The sequence below is a fragment of the Lissotriton vulgaris genome, chromosome 3_1, assembly GCF_964263255.1.
Source record: "Lissotriton vulgaris chromosome 3_1, aLisVul1.2, whole genome shotgun sequence".
Classification (NCBI taxonomy): Eukaryota; Metazoa; Chordata; class Amphibia; order Caudata; family Salamandridae; genus Lissotriton; species Lissotriton vulgaris.
In genome coordinates, this window is record NC_141689.1 from 1,134,307,758 (window position 1) to 1,134,326,036 (window position 18,279).

General features: G+C 41.5%; 1 protein-coding gene across 1 annotated transcript in view; it reads right to left on the reverse strand.

The window, feature by feature from the left end:
- The window catches only part of EGF (epidermal growth factor), a 529,267-nt gene that overhangs the window by 295,892 nt on the left and 215,096 nt on the right, over positions 1 to 18,279 (reverse strand). Inside the window, exon 10 of the mRNA XM_086961608.1 lies at positions 15,902 to 16,038. Coding sequence (XP_086817734.1) covers positions 15,902 to 16,038 — 137 coding nt within the window. The remainder of the gene's footprint in view (positions 1 to 15,901; positions 16,039 to 18,279) is intronic.

Sequence of the window (18,279 nt, forward strand, 5' to 3'; positions counted from 1 at the left end):
CAGCCAGCTTTCAGCTGCCTGATGATTAAGTCCTACTGTGGATAATATAAATACTTAAAGAGTGGGCTTCAGGCCAGCCCAATGCTGACCATTGGTTTGCTTTTTTGTTGATCTTATTTGCCCAATTATTATTCAGTGACATTTCATATTGTTCTTCTCGTGTTTTTCGTGTCCTGGAGCAGTATTTATTTCCCACCCATTTGACTGATTGACTTGTAGACTTCCACTGCTTAGAACCAAGGAATTATATTTTTCTTTCTCTTCCAGTATTTCATGCAACGCATGTGTTTCCTTGTCCTATCCTTTAAGTGTTGCCTCTCCACTTAACTAAACTATGCTTGTTTTGTTGATCCCCCAAGCTTATCTATTGCTTCCTCACCCACACGCTTCCTGCTCTATTTTTCTAAATTTTACAACCCTACTTCTTATAATTAATACATTTTTTACTTTTTCTCATTCTTTACAATAGGGATATATCCACCCTGGTAGCGGAGCTCTCCCTGTGGTAAAGTATAAATAAAAGTAAAAAAGTTCATTAAACTTCAAAATATTTGTAAAACTATTTTATTTTATTAATGTAAACTGTTTTTATATCTCTATTTTAAATTTAAAATAAAAATAAAAAGGCTACAATATTACTAACTTAACTTTAATTTAAAATGTAAATATTTTGAAAATATAAAATTAAATTAAAATTAGTTTTCCAAATTTAAAATTAAAACAAATCCCATCTTGAGTAAAAAATATGTATTTTAATATGTTTTTGAAAATTATATATAGAAAAAATTAAAGGTATGTTTTATATATTTTTTTTAAAAAGTAATGCTATTTTCATTTTTAAATGAGAAAAAGGTTTTTTTAATTGTTTAAAATAAAATAAAACATTTTTGATTTAGTTTTTTAACATTGAATTAATTTTTTTTATATTTTTAACTAGTTTAAATAATTTAATTCAAATTAACATTATTTCATATGGGTGTCATTTTAAGTCCCTACCTCCATTATTTTTTACGAGAGGGTGTTGCAGTATCAGTTGTTGGCCATGTGTGGCGCTGTACTTACTCTAGCTCTGAACTGAAGTACATGTCCTGCTGTTTTCGGACCTTTTTGGCTTTATTAACTGTAAAAGTGAAGTTTGTGAATAGCAATGGACTTTCTCTTCTGTGAGTGGGTCGATCATCCCCCTCCGCCTGGGACGACTCATAATGGCCATCGGCCCTGGGAACCGCACCCATACCTACGGACCACGCACGTAACCTGGGCTTCATCCTGGACTCCTCCCTCTCGATGACCAAACAAATCAACGCCGTCTCATCCTCATGCTTCAACATCCTACACATGCTCAAAAAAATCTTCAGATGGATCCCCACCGAAACAAGAAAGACGGTCACCCACGCACTGGTCACAAACCGACTGGACTACGGAAACACCCTTTACGCCGGAACCACAGCCAAACTACAGAAAAAACTCCATCGAATCCAAAACGCCTCAGCTAGACTCATACTGGACATCCCCCGTCAAGCTCACATCTCCGGTCACCTGAAAGGCCTCCACTGGCTCCTCGTCAACAAGAGAATAGCGTTCCGTCTCCTCACCCATGCACACAAAGCCCTCTACGACCTAGGACCCGAATGCCTCAACACGCGACTGTCCTTCTACACCCCCACCTGCCAACTACGATCATCCAATCAAGCCCTCGCCGCAATTCCGCGCATCCATAGATCCACCATGGGAGGAAGAACCTTCTCCTACTTAGCGGCCAAAACATGGAACTCTCTCCCCACCCACCTCCGCCTTGTACAGAACCACCTCTCCTTCAGAAAGCAACTTAAAACTTGGATATTCGATAAATAATATACCCCCCCTCCCCCAAGCGCCTTGAGACCCTCTGGGTGAGTAGTGCGCTATATAAATCTCTGAACTTGAACTTGAACATGTCCCTCTCTAAACGCTTAGTAACCCTCCATAAACCCTTCTTTACCCCTACCTAAACCCCTCCATTTAACAGTGAGAATGCCCCTTTTTTCAGACACTCTACCTGATCCCTCCCACATTTACTCTGAAGCAGTAAACTTACATGTCTAAGTGTAAGGAGAGGTGGAGGTTAAGATTTACACTCATAGGTTTGTGAAATGCATTTTGTGGTAAATAAACAGTTCTTCTGTAGTATTATTTTACGTATTACAACATGCAGTTTATGATTTGGGCCCTACATATTTTTCTCTTACAGTGATTACAGCTGTTTGTCCAAAACCTTTATGTGTTGTTATTTCTCCCTATCACTCCTATTAGAAGCCAGTTTCATGCATTTCCATGCTTTCTGTAAGTATTTTCTTATGCTTCTGTGGATTTCCCCAAAAAGTCTTATTTCATGATCCTTTTGTTTCACACATACGTTCAATTTAAATACACTCAACATGACATCTGCAAAAAACATCTACATAAAATTCTACAGACATAAGTTGGAGCTGAGTTATTCTTCATGGACTATTGTATTTAATAATAAAGTCAATAAAAATGCCAGAGAGGGATAGTGGAAGTGATATCAGACACACTTTGACCACCAATATCATTGTGCAGTTGATCCCTTGAACCACCCTTGGGCCTACTATTAGCCTCCTATTTCATGATCATAGCCTAGTTATAAGCCAATGTGTGCAAGCTAAGGAAAGAAAGCAGGCCTATTGGAGCTCAGTTTATTTTCTGTTCAGACTGTTGCCTTCGATAACCATGAGACAAGAAGTAATAAGGGATGTGGTTGGACTAACAAATGACAAGCTATTGCAGGCACTGCTTCTGATGCTTACCCTTAATTGACGCCCAGATACTCTGTGATGCCACCATGGATAGTCATAGTTTGTGTTCAGTACTTTAATTTCCTTTGTTATTAGAGCCATCATCTACCCAAAAGTAGGTGTTGGAGTGCCCACACATATCAAAACCAAGATTAGATCATTAACTTAGAAAATGTGGTCACAGCTGCACAATATGCTACTAATTTCCAAATTCCTTTGGGGGAAAGATGCTAAGATGTTGTAGAGGATGCTTGGAGAGGATGTTGCCTAATGGCTAGAGCGGACGACCTCGAAGTTGTGGAGCCAGGTTCGAGTCTTGGCAGGATTACTCAACATCCTGGGATTCTGGGCAAATCACGTAGGGGGTGATTACGAAGGTGGGCGAACTTGGTCCACCCACCAATGTAGCGGTGTTTAGGACCGTCCCCCAACATGTGGCGGTCCCACCACTGCGATTAGGATGCGCCTTCCATACTGGCGGGCGCATCCTGGGCTTTTCACCGTCCACAATGTTAAAAGTGCTTGCACTGCATATCCCTGCACTACGTGGCAGGCACCATGCGGTGCCTGCCACTTGGTGCATGGAAATGCAGGGGGGTACCATGGGTACCCCATGCAGCGACACCCTCCGCCCACAACAGGCCCCCAAACCCAATCCCCGCCAGCCTTTTGCGGCATCGCCACCATGGAAAGGTCTTTTAAAACCCACATCCTAATTTGGTGGACGGTACCTTATTAGTGGCCCAGATCCGGCCGCCAGGCAATCAGTGTGATTGCCTTTGGCGGTGAAGCGGCGGACAGACTTTACGACCGCCGGGGTACCCACCACCATCCTAATTTGGTGGTGGGTAAATCACTATGTGATGGCGGGAGGACCGCCACCGCCGGCCCAGCGGTTGCGGTCCTTCCACCATCATAATGATCCCCATAATCTTCCCATGCCTAGCAAAACAAATGTGTCCATCTGTAACGCAACCAGTGCTCATGTTGAGTTTGCGCTATATAAAACTCCCCCCAAAAAAGTTGTTTTAGAAGTTCTGTTAGATTGAGACCTATGCAAACCAACTGCCCATAGTGTTTTATAATGCACTATTTGCAACTGTTTTTCCTTGAAGCTAGAATCCGAATTTCCAAATCCTACTTTTTTGAGGGCAGAATGTGCAGTGAGAACCCGTATTTACCATAAAGAATATTAAGCTGAGACCAATGTTACTGACCCAGTATGCTCTAAAATGCACATCACCACGTATTGTCCAGAACAATTATTCCCAGTGTTATGCAGTCTACCAGAACAGTGAAGTGAGTTCCTTCATGTACTTTCGACTCAGGTTCTGAAGATGACTGTTTGAATTTCTAGGCCCTCCTGCCCACCCAATATTTGGGTCTCATTGCGCCCCTGATTACGACACTGACACTGACACTGCATAGTCACACAGACACTGCATAGTCCCGCAGACACTGCATAGTCACACAGCTCTCTCTCATTTGGAGTGTCACCAGGAGTGGCTCCTCCGCTATGGCGGAGGAGCATCGCCCCACTGCTTTTAAGCAGTGAGAAACATAAAATGACAATAACTTAGAGTTATTGCCATTTTATGTTTCGTGTCCTGCTGCTTTGCAGCAGGCTGGTGGGCGGGGCTGTTCTGCTTTCCAAACAGGGCAGCGGAGGAATGGTTTGCCCACCCCTAAGTGAGCAATGACTGTTTAGTCGGCCCCCTAGGCTGCCCAAACTAGTCATGCACACTTCCCTGTTTTGCATTACAGCCTGCATGGAGAATATGCACACCCCTCCAGCCCCTGTCTGACGGCAATGTCACGGCGCACAGACCAATCGGAACGCTGCAATTGCAGCATTGTGATTGAATTAGGGGAGGGAGCCTGGCTACCTGCTTCCTGTTCCTGTCATAGGCAGAAGAGCAGGAGCGGAGAAGACGCGGGACCCGGCCTTCAAGGTAATTATTTTTTTTTAATAAAAATCTAATTTCCCCTCCCAGCGTGACCCCCCACCCTCACGCACCCAGCCCACAAGTTATGCTGGCCACGACTGTGTGTCACCCTCTTTTAAATCTTCAATCATATTCACTCCTGCTTTCTATGTTTAATAGATAGACAGAGTACAGCACACGGTGCATAGTACAGTCCTTTAACAGATCATGAATTGAGCTGCACTCGTCAACCAGATAGCACTGCAGTACAGTGGACAGTAAAAAGCACACATTATCAATCAATCAATCAATCATGGGCATTTGTATTGCGGGCTACTCACCCGGAAGGGTCTCAAGGCGCTGGGGGGGGGGGTCCGTTACTGCTCGAAGAGCCAGGTCTTGAGGAGCTTCCTGAAGGAGAGGTGATCCTGGGTCAGTCGGAGGTGGATCGGGAGGGAGTTCCATGTCTTGACTGCCAGGTAGGAGAAGGATCTTCCCCCGGTGGTGGCTTTGCGGATGTGTGGTACGGCGGCGAGGCTGGTCGATCGTAGCTGGCGGGTGGGTGCGTAAAAGGTCAGGCGGTTGTTGAGGTACTTTGGGTCCAGGTCGTGGAGGGCCTTGTGTGCGTGGGTGAGGAGCCTGAACGTGATCCTCTTGCTGACGGGGAGCCAGTGCAGGTCTCTCAGATGGCCAGAGATGTGGTTGTGTCGGGGGATGTCCAGGATGAGTCGTGCGGAGGCGTTCTGGATGCGCTGGAGTCTTTTCTGAAGTTTGGATGTGGTTCCGGTGTAGAGGGTGTTTCCGTAGTCCAGTCGGCTGGTGACGAGTGCCTGGGTGACCGTCTTCCTGGTTTTGGTGGGGATCCATTGGAATATCTTATGGAGCATGCACAGGGTGTTGAAGCATGATGACGAGACGGCATTGACTTGTCTGGTCATCGAGAGGGAGGAGTCCAGGATGAAGCCCAGGTTGCGTGCATGGTCCGTTGGTTTGGGGGTGGTGCCCAGGGCAGGGGGCCACCAGGAGTCGTCCCAGGCGGAGGGCGATGATCCCAGGATGAGGACTTCCGTCTTGTCTGAGTTCAGTTTCAGGCGGCTGTTCTTCATCCATTCGGCGACGTCTTTCATCCCTTCGTGTAGGCTGGTTCTGGCGGTGGCGTTGGTAAGGGAGAGGATTAGCTGGGTGTCGTCGGCGTAGGAGATGATGTTGAGGTTGTGTTTGCGTGCGATGGCTGCGAGAGGACTCATGTAGACGTTGAAGAGGGTTGGGCTGAGTGATGACCCTTGTGGTACGCCGCAGATGACTTCGGTGGCCTCGAATCTGAACGGGGGGAGGCGGACTCTCTGGGTTCTTCCGGCGAGGAACGAGATGATCCACTCCAGTGCCTTCTCTCTGATTCCGATGTTGCTGAGGCGCTGTACTAGGGTGCGGTGGCAGACAGTGTCGAACGCTGCAGAGAGGTCCAGTGATTAGTCACACCGCAGCTAACGCACAGCTGTAAACACCCCATACAATGTACAGCTTTTACACAGCTGAACAAGCATAGCAGGTAAAGCTCACAGTATACAGCAAACAGCTCAAACACCTTAAGTAGGACAGATAGTACATATTACATTTACAGATACTCTACAGATGTACACTACATAACACTGTGTGGCATACATACACAGCAGCAAACATCATAAACAATACAGTAAACAGCAATTTAAACAGGACACACATGTAATATAACACACAGAGTATCTAATAAACTTGCCCAGTACAGTTCAGTGCATGTGACAGCACACACAGCTCTTAATTATTATGGGACACACATCACACTGTAATACACAGTGCTGTGTATATGTCACACAAAGCACAATACAACACACACGCATTATATAGAATACATAATAATGTTGGTCCATTGTAGTGCAGCATACAATGTAAAGTATACAAAACTAGCACACAGTATAGCAGGTATATTGTGCAAAGCACATCAAAAGTGTAAAGTACACCCACAACCAGTACCCTAGAGACTCATTAGTAAAGCAACTGTACACAGAACTATACTTTTTTAAAGCAGACAAGCAGCATAGAAAAATACAGCACAGCACGCACATAGCAGACTATACTTTCCAAGCAATATATAAAGCAAAATGGAACAAAACATAGAGAATATAGCCCACTTAGGACTTCCATGGTATAGAACAGACACTACGAATCTCAAAAAGAATGTTAAGAATACAAATTCTATGGACGCTGTACAGCCGACACACATAGTATGAATTAGTAGGGCATACATAATAAATAATAAAAATAAATAAATAGTAGATTACTCAGCATACACCGGAGATACTTGGCATTTACAGCACTCACATGGTATAGCATAGCATGCAGTACCCAGTGTGCAGCTCACATAATATTTACAGAAGGCACAAGTTACAATGTGCAAAGTACACCCCTATAGTATTTTCCTCAGTATAGGGCACAGGGAACATCAACCATTCTGTAAAGCACATACTGCATTACAACAGCACTTTGCATAACACATACCTTCAGCGCATACACATAGTACAGCACTCAGCGAAGTGGATCATAAATACACACAGCACAGAAAGAGTACAGCATACACAGTAAAAACAGAATGCTGTACAAGCATACTTCAGACTGCATAGTGTAAAGCATAGTCCTTACAAGCACCGTACAGAATTCATATATCACAGCAGAAACAATGCGTGGATGGCAGAAGTACAACACAGGTGCAACACTGAAATGCTCAACACGCACAGTGTACGCAGCAAAGCACTAGACACATTGTGAAGGAAAGTATTGTAAACATCAGACAAATAGCACAACACATGCACATACACAGTACATTACCAACACCCAGCACATTTAGAGTGTTAGTAGAGCAGGGGTCACAAGAGTGTAAGTAAAGATGGTAAGTGAAGCCTATTGAATGGCATCCCACCAGCTACTCGCACAATCTGTCCCATATATTAGCAAAATACCCCCTATGAGTAATCACTTTCTTGTTACTATTAGCACAATAGCTCCGCAAATACTAACACAATATTTATCCCAACTTTAATACGTCATCTACCCTGCTATTGACAGTTGTCCACTCTGCAGCATAGTCTACCACCCATATGCCACCACAACTACTATCCTAATCACTGTGTCCACATAAACCTTCTAGGGTGCAGGAGGGTCAAGCTGCAGTGGAAGCAGACAGGAAGGTTGGGCCATTGGAAACCTTGCTCAGGGTAGGGAGCGGTGCTCAGAAGAGGAATTGGGAGAGGGCAGCTTCTGACCGGTGCCAGTCCTGTACTTGCCTGAGCGCAACCTTGTAGCAGCAGAAACTGTTTTCTGCTTCCACAAAGGGATGCTGAAGCTTTTAGTTTTTTTTCCTTTAGTTTGCAGAATAAATACACACGTTGGTGGTCTTTGAACAGCACAAACTCACTCACCTTTAACTTGCTTATTTGACTTTGACTGTAGAAGGTGAGCAGGGGATCAAGGAAGTTGAAATACTAGCCAACGCAAAGAAAATCGTTGGCCAGACTGAAAGCCTTCTTGATTCAGAAGGTCTCTAAAACATTAAACTACAGATATTAGAGAATGACAGCGAGTTTGGTATTTACCATTGAAAATAGATTCTACGATAACATAATATAATATAATATAATATAATATAATATAATATAATATAATATAATATAATATAATATAATATAATATAACACATTGTGTATTTAGGGTAAAAGCACAAGTCAGAAGTTACAGGTTACGGTTGACTGGAACCAAGGCATGATTTCAAACTAACTCCGATGGCCATCTGATCCAACGTTTATACCTTGTGACTCAAATGGAGCAAGGAAAAAAGTTGAAGCCAGCAATGATCCCCGAAAATCAGACACATTGCTCTCAATCTCCCACTGAAACTTTCAGTTTTTGTGCCAAAAGCCCAAAGTGGGATAAAGCTTGGTACCCCAGCTGACAAAGTTGATTTGTTTTTTTATAGACCTCACCACAGTCCAAGGTTTTAATTTAGGAAGTAGTCACTTTTTTGGCTCAAAATCCTCCTGACGTCAAAGGCTAGATTTTGTAGCCAGACTGTGCTCTCTCAGACCAGATACCGTTGTTGTGAGGTTGAGCTGAAGTCTTTTTCTACACAGCAAAAAACTCTGAGCTGGATAAATAGATATTGAATGCTCGCTAAGGATGTGCAACCACCTCTCTATTTAAGACTCAGGTATTTATATATGGTGGAAAGCACTCCTAGCCATTCTTGAAACCTGCATGCTGTAATTTTCCAGCCAGGGTACCTGCAGGATCCAATCCATAGTGGACAGCTGGGACTTCTTGGATTTAGGGCTCATCCTGCTGTTTGTGCCCCTGTAGGAGGTAGAAGGACTACAATGTAACAGGACTACAACCAGTTGACTCTTTGGGAGCTGTTCAAGCCCCCTTTTTCAACCGGGAAATACCCTCTTTTGAGTCTCCTTACTTAAAAAAGCCAGGCAGAGTCTTCTTTCTTTAAGATGCTTGTGTTACCAAGTCCAGGAATGTTTTAGAGAGTTCAGGAAGAGGTGCCAATCTTAACCTGTGCACTAGCCACTGACTGAGGAATTCCCTGCACTCAAAAATGCCTACTTTAGAACAGAATTCCCACCTCCCTTTCAGCATTTCTTTACCCTCTCAGTTTAGTGTAAAGCTGTCCATAATCCCTCAACCAAGATGGCTGCACCCTTCATCCTGCTGAAGGTGGCATTTTGCTCTACTTATTCTTTACCCTATGCAGATAAGGTGTCCTTCACTCTACCAAAGCTAAAAGTAGTCATAAAGTCTAGACTGCTAGAAATAGACAGAAAGTCTAGAGCTACTCTGGGAATAAGTTGTTGCAATTGTTGCCATTGCTGAAGCCCCATTTGGGATCCCCACTTCAAAGGAAGAGACGTGAAAGCTGCCTTTTGGGATGTCAACTGTTCCTTCCCCATTACCTGATGGCTATTCGTTACTAAGAGGCCATTGTAAGCACCGCCCCAGCCTTCCTACTGCCAGAAGAAAAGTTTTAATCTTCCAGGACATGGGTAGTTAACTGCCAACAAGGAATGTTTATTCAGTTTCTGGAGCGTAGCTATGAAGCAAACCAGTTATAAACCAGTTTACTATCAGTCAGCACAAAGTCACTTACTTCCAGCTAAAGTTATCAACAATCTGCTTTCACCAATGTAGTGGAATTGTAATACAAAGTTGAAAATATCTTTTATCGAGCACTTTAGTATTTTCCCATGCCAAGATACGTCAAAATTAACTTGGTCCTGTTAAAGGAAAATTAAGCTTTGCCTATTCAATGACAAACCGCTTTTTCTACATGTTCACTGTGGTGGCATACTTTTCCCAACATCTAGCATGCTCTTATTTTATAAATGAAGCTCCATTACCCCTCTTTCCTTTCCAGAGCTAGACTTTTCGGTATTAAATGTCGACATCAAAAAATCTGATATCAGTATTGCTATTCATACTATTAAACGGGGTAAAGCCCCAGGGCCTGATTATTCACCACTGGATTTTACTCTAATTTTTCTTGTTTCCTTATTCCCAAACTGTATCAACTATTTCACTTCTTTATTTCTTCGAAAAAATCTGGAGGATTGTGTCAAGAAGCTCCAATATGCTTAATACCTAAAGACAGCAAAGATCATACTCTGTGTAAGAATTCTCAACCTATTTCGCTAATTAATCTTGATTCTAAGATTTTTGCTAAAATCTTAGCACTTCATTTAGAGAATTTTCTACCCTCGTTAATTGGTCGTTAATTGGCCTTTTTTAAAGGCAGGCACCTTTCTGACAATACTAGATTCTTTTTCAGTGTCCTTACTAAGGCTAGATCCTATAAAAAATTCATTAGCAGCCATCTCTCTAGATGCTGAGAAAGCCTTTGATAGAGTGGGATGGTCTTTTATTTTCTATACTTTATCCTGGTTTGGTCCTCCATTTATAAATTATGTTCCTTTACTCTATTCCTCTCCAGTTTCCTCTGCAAATATTCTTCTCTCATCAAACTTCCAACTGCATCAGGCAGTACGACAAGGTTGTCCCCTTTCTCCACTCCTCTTTATTTTCGCCTTGGAGCCTCTCATAATAAAGATTTGGTGAAATTCCCAAATCACAGGTTTTAAATATGGATGTAACCAATTGAAATTATCTGTTTACGCAGATGATATTTTGCTCTTTTTGTCCCATCCACAATCATCTCTTCTGATATTGATAAATATCAAATCCTTCCATTATATAAATTCTGCTTTTCTGCTGATTATACTACATCCGGTTTCAAATGGAGCGCTGACAAAATTAAATATCTGGGCTTATGGTTTAAACCCTCTATTAACGATTCTATTTTAACTAATTTAAAAGAACTCCAGTCGTTTTTTAAATCTGCTACATCTAAATGGAACCCTTTGTTTTTATCATGGCGGGGTTTACTTGACACGATCAAAATTATGTTAGTCCCTGTTATTCTTTTTTATATTTCCAGTATCCCTATAACCATTGCCAACTCCCATTTTAAAACCATATATTCCATATTATCTAAATTTTTATGGAACAGCAAAGTACCCGGCATCTCCCTACATAAACTTAAAGTCCCTAAATTTTTAGGAGGCGTTAACTTCCCAGACTTACAAATCTATCATATTGCATTCTCTCTCAGGCATGCCTCGTTATTTTTATTAGAAGACAATGATTCCCGCCCTCTACCATTATGGGTTTCCGTGGAAAAATCATTTTTTCAGTCCTTTTCCTTTCAAGAAACCGTATTCTTTTCTCAATTACCTATTTCCTTTTCTCTCCCTATACTCAATAACTCTTGCAAACTTCTTACACCTTTATTTACCAATCACCTTTCACCTTCAGACAAATTCTTACAATCTTCCATATTGTATAATGAAGATATTAAAGTAAATAACAAAGTTCTATTTTGGAAAGATTGGCATCTTAAAGGTCTTCATTGGGTTCATCAGCTTTGTCATGAAGATACCTGGCTGTCCTTCTCTTCTGCTCAATCATGCTTCTCCTTTCCTTCATCATATCTTTCCAAATATACCTCCATACTTTCTCTAATCCAAACATCCTATCACACCAATGACATCCACAACTCATCCCTCCTCTTCACCCCCACATGTTTTATCCATATTGCCCCTCTCCCCATCAGCATCACAAATCTGCCAATCTCTATCACCTTTTTCCCCCATTAGAGATAAAACGGAGGTGCTATAGCTCTGGGAGACAGATCTTTATTCCTCCTTTTCTACGTCTACCTGGAATAAGATTTGGATTAAAATGAGAAAATCTTCCCGAGCTGCTAATACCACCCAAACATTATTTTACATTTACAACAGACTTTTATTTACTCCCATCTCATTACACAAAATGAACCCTACTCTTTCCACCTCCTGTTGCTCCTGTAATGCAAACCCAGCAGTCTTAAAACATATGCTATTCCTATGTCCTCAGGTTTACAATTTTTGGAAACAAGTCTGGACGCAGATTAATACCATTTTTCATATCCAAGTCCCTTTTTCTTTTGTTAACATATTTTTAGCTAGTCTTTCTGGTGATTGGAATTCACAACCTCGCAATTTCCTTATCAATGATCTACTCATTGCAATTGCCTTTCAACAGATTACCAGGTCATGGAAAGATAATTCCAACCTTTCCTATCGCGCTTGGTGGTATGGAGTTTTCTATAACCGTAGGTTAAACAGAGCATATGTTTACCCTATCTCCCTGGCCATTAAGAGAGACCTCCTATGGTTACCTATTACTCATTTTCTTGATGTATCTGCACATGCTCCATGAGTACTATATATATATGCATATATATTTTCTGGTGTTTTTTCTATTTAGCCATTTTGCCCAGTTTCCTTACACCTTTTACCTTTTATTGTTTTAAATCTTACTAACAATTATATAGTATTTATGCTATACTGATAATTGACTGCCCTTGCCCTTTCCTCTTTTTGTCTCTTTTTCCCCTTTCACCTATATTGTCTTGCCAGCTTGCATACCGATTTTTCTTATGTTAACATTTTCTCATTATACTATATTGCATTTTATCTTGCATCAATAAAATGTCTCTTAAACTAAAAAATATATTAAGCTCCCAGTTCTGTGGTTTTAAAACTCAAATTTCAGAGGTGGTGTAGCTAATCTGTAAATTAGGTTTTTCTACACTGCACGTCAATGGCACATTTCCTTGCCTTTAGAAACTGCAATGCTTGTAAACCTCAGTCCAGATAGAGCACAATGACAGTCTCTGAAGCCAAATATGTTTTTCATGTATGTGAGTAGTGTAAATACACATGGCAGTCCACATATGACATTTAATATCCAAGCCAGTTGTGCCCTTTACGCGCCCTGTTCCATCACCTTACTGAAAAGGTAATAAGTCAAGTAGTTGAAACCAAGGCACAGCAAGTGTTTCAGGGGGACAGCACATGCTTGCTGACAATTTATAGCACTACCATAGTGCATAGAATCGTAAGACCCGCAAAACCAGACAGGAAAAAGTGAAGGACCACAACAAAAATTATGTCCTTTCATACTTGTAGTAACATGCTGCATGGTGATATTGAGCTATCCCTTTCCCTCGAGCCTATGTTTCATTTTGGATAAACCTATATAAGCTTGTATTATAAAATTTGAAAAGAATTATTGCTTTTATGATAAATAGTTTTTAGACAGTTATTCTGATCATCCATTATTTATACTTCATCTGTAACACTATATTAAAAAAATGGCATTCAACAATATAAAAAACACATGAAATATATGATGATTGTGAGCATAGCATGCCTTTAATACTTTGATAAAATCAACATTTACTCATGATCAACATACAGTTACAACTAACCAAAGCTGACGAGGGGTGATACCCCGAAACACCTGTCCAGGGATGGCGAAGACAGCGAAGATAGTGGACGATCGAAAGATGATGCATCGCGAACACGTTACTATATTGACTAGAGTCCTTATGGGCGACACCGGCGGTGTGTGAGTAGTGTGCGACCCCACCCCCATTTGTAACTAACCAAAGCTGTTATAACCAAAATATATCACTAATTTATTCAGTCATAAGAATATCCATAGTTGAGGGTGCACTCACCATCAATCTAAAGTTTAGATTCTCTCTATCCCATTGTTGTTATCCTCATCTCAAACATAGGTTTCTTTGCCAACGTATTAGAACAAGTATACCTACCCCAACTTTAAATATTGCTTTCTATGCAACAGTGTCCTCTCCGACAGTCATTCTAGCTTCAGACTCATCACCATCGCCATGAAACCGCCTGGTGACCGTGCGCTGTACAAATACGTTTAACATAACATAACATAACACCATCCTGAAAACTCCTGATAAGCTCCTATTTATCAGTGATACTGGTGCTAGGTCAAAGGCTGGTCCTGCCTGACCTCATTGCATGCTATTTGTCACTTTACAGTCATAATGTCTCTGCAGGACAGGCTGAGTGCTGCAGTAATAGGACTTAAGTCATACGAGGACTATACCCTCAAAAACATAGGGCCCGATTCACAGCATTACCTTAAGACAAAATCCTAAACATACTACTTTTGGTATTCACAGAATGCACTTACTACTTTTGGTATTCATAGAATGGATTTACAACTACTAACTTTATGTCCGCACTCGGGCTGGAGATTCTGGCCTGGAAGCGGAGCTTCCGGAACAGAGGCTAAACTTCCGGCCTGTAGGTGGAGCTTCGGAGTGCGGATTTAAAGTTAGTAGTCGTAAATCCATTCTGTGAATACCAAAAGTAGTACGTGCATTCTGTGAATACCAAAAGTAGTAAGTGCATTCTGTGAATACCAAAAGTAGTAAGTTTAGGATTTTGTCTTAAATTAAGTCTGTAAATCGGGCCCACTGTTGCCAATTCACTCCAATACCCTATCTTGTCTTTTCTGATTTTGAAATATCTATGTCCATCAGGGGAGAAGCATTGTAGGAGTGAGTGGACATCCATTAAAGGGTCCACAATAAGAGACCCTTCTCATCAAGGACTAATGGCATTAAAATCACAACATGCTTTACCATTTACCTCAAGGATACCAGAAAATATCTCCATAAATCTCATCTCAAAGCATCTTCTGCAACTATGAATATAGCTTCTCAGTTACCCTTCTGAACCATTGCTCTCTCCAGACGGATACTGATGAGAGTATCATCCTCTAAGATCTGAAAGGTGCAAATAGCTTTGTGTCAAATTTCAGATGTTGAAACACATATCCCTCACATTGCATTGACTAAAGTGGTTCTCACTTCAAGTTCTAGTCAACTGCTGCTTTCGCTACCAATGCAAATGTAAACCCACCGCGGGAGCAGATCTGCCTTCAGGGTCACAGCATATTGCCTGTCTATGTCACTCTCATCGCCAACCTGAGGTAGTGCACACTATCCAGGACTTGAAAACCTAAATATTTTCCTCTTGAATCTAGTTGGATTACCTCTCAGCTCACTAGACATAGCATTCAAACACCTGAGATTACAATAACTAACCAGAATGATTACACAGTCATACCTCAATTACATACCCAAACGGCAGAACTGAAAGTTGTAGCTGTTGTATTCTCTACTGAAAAATAAACTTTGGTATTATCTTGCTTCCGATATTTACATACAGTGACACCGTTAGGTGGTAACAGCACTAAGGGTTTGATTTAGATGTGGATTGTAAGGGTAAAGTCTCCCATTTGTGGAGAAAATTGTAAATCATTTGAGATGTGATCAGATGTGATCATTCTATCTAATTGGGACAGAACTCTGCAGGCAGATTCGTCACCCACCATTAATCCTCCAGATGAGGATTTACCACTTCCTCCACAAATAAAGGGTTGTTTAGTTACCACTCAAACCTAATTCACACTTTTAAATCTATTCTGTGTCCTTCATTTACAACAAAAAAATCAGTCACTCTTCTTCACTATCTTTTATTTTCTAAAGTTCTCAAAATTAACCTCGTAAATCTTTCACTTTTCATGCATTGTTCAGAAACAAATATTTAAGTGAATTGGGATCACATGCTTTTATGGTTACTAAAACATCTACTTTTTTAATTGAATGTCATCAGTAATTAAAATACAGATTATATCAGTGATCCTCATCACACATGCCCCTACCTTCTTCTCAAGGGGATCATAGTCGAGGGCTAAGATTCTTCCCATCCACCAGTCTATAAGACTCTCATAGTTTGTACCGTCAAAGTTCATGCGGCGTATGTCCTGAACATTTGCAAACAACAAGTAGGGTTTCGGACCTGCAATTGAAGGAGTGTAGATGATCGGTGTTAGTTGTTGCTGAATATATGTACCTCCAAAAAGATGCTCAAAATCCTCCCATTAGAAAACTGTATCTCTCTTTTCCATTAAACAGCAACATAGTTTGCCACTGAAAAGTGCTTCCTTTATTGAGAAACCTCCACAAAAAACAAATCTAGGAGATACAGCTATGTCAGGGATAAGCTCATTCATGCTATTCAATTTAAATAAAAAGAGCACAGGCATCCTCTGATTAACAACAATTGCTATGTTGTGTTCAAAAGCCAAAAGTACAGTTGTACTGCTATGTGGGATGTTTCACAGTGTTGCAGGCCTCACGGTTCTCTGAGCTCAAAGATGCAGTGCCCCTTGCAGGACTTGGTCCAGCAGGCTGAGTTTATGGTGGGTGTTGGTTTGCTCCATCACTCTCAAAGCCCTCCAAAATGTTTCCAGATCAAACTTTTTTTGTGATACACTATGTTTCTTGAACATCTCATAGAACTCCTTGAAACCCTTTAAAAAAAGCAAGCCAAACTCGGACCAACAAGATATGTATTAGAATTAGATCTAGGCTTTTCATAAATTAAGTCTAGGGAGTTAGCAGAACCATGGCAGATCCCCATACATTTGTAGGAAACAAACATCTAAAAACATATTGATTATAACTGAAAAAATATGGACACCAAATACAATTATCCCATAATTACCATAAGCAAAAAGACAATTGGGGACAGACAGCAGAAACTAGAAACTAGAATATTACCATGAAATAATCAACTTGATTTCACAATTGGGGAGATAGTGGGAAATGGTGAATAAATCATAATCTGTTTTTGATACAGTGATATCTAATAACAATGATGTTTGACAACCTGGTAATGAACAGTGTGAGATCATTTCAAGTTCAAGTTTCAATCTTTATTTCGGCCAATTTGGCTATCAAAGATATGCAAAAAAAAACACATATGGAACAATATAAAACCATCGAAAATAGACAGCAAACACATATTGTACAGTGTAAAATCATTCCACCCTAAGAAATAAATACTACTAGAGTGAAAACAGATAAAAGACCATACATTTAAAATTCTTAATCTTAAAATTAGGTGGAGAACTGCGACTTTAGAATACGGGTGCGAGTATGCCAAACATTTGTAAGAAATTTAGCTAATGCAAACACCGTTGGTCCCGAGACGTCAGTTTTTAAAATTCTGTACATCGGGAGGTACTCCCTACAACCAAAGTTTCTGATGAGTGGTAGGAGCCAATATTTCCTGGCGGCCTTGTAAGTTGGACAAAACAAGACCACATGTAGGTCGCTTTCCTCAGCACAAGTGCATGCCGGGCATTGCTTGGTGGAGGGCGGTGTTGACCAGGAGCTAGTGTAGAACCGCAGAGGCAGTGTGCCATATCTCCATTGGAGAAATAGCTTCCTGGCCAGCACGGGAGTCATAGCATCCAGGACCCTCTCCAGCCTGTATGAATCCTTGCTTTGCGTGAATACAGATGTTAATGACCCCTCACCCTGGCAATCTAAGACCATAGCTAGTTTCTGCTCATGATAAGCATTGGCCAAGGCTCTTCGTGGGATCCTTAGTGAAGCATTAGCTGGATCGGACCATAGGTCGGAGAGCCCCAGTCTCACACAGGACTTTTTTATATATTTTATCCAGGGGATCTGTAAGGCTTTGGGGTGGGTTAGAAACTCCCTCAGTTCCGCCCTGTAGGTAAAGAGTTCTTCACTGCTCCATAGCCTTCGCCAGAAGGCTATGGGTCTGAGACCCAGTGCATCTGCTATTGGTCTCAGTCCCATGTCCATCCTCAAGGGGAGGAGCGGAGTGCTAGACGGGAGTGCAACTATCTGTCTAATAAAATTGTTCTCAGTTATAGACAAACTGTGGGAAGATGTGTGGCCCCACAATTCCGCCCCATACATAATTGCACCCCTGGCCTGTGCCTTGTAGATCTGGATGACCGGCCCCAGTGGTCGATATGTGGAACTTTTCATCATCCGGGCGATGCCGCCAGTGGTCTGCACTAGTTTGAGGTTAGCCCTAGGCTGGTGTGTTCCCCAGGACATGGTTTCATTCAGCGTTACACCCAGGTATTCAAAGGTGGAGACTCTCTCTAAGCGTGATGATCCCAGTAAGGGGTTCGGGCGTGACCTTTGGGTTGGGTTCAAGACCATGAACTTAGTTTTTGTAGCATTGATCTCTAACCCCCTTTCTGTGCAGAAAGCC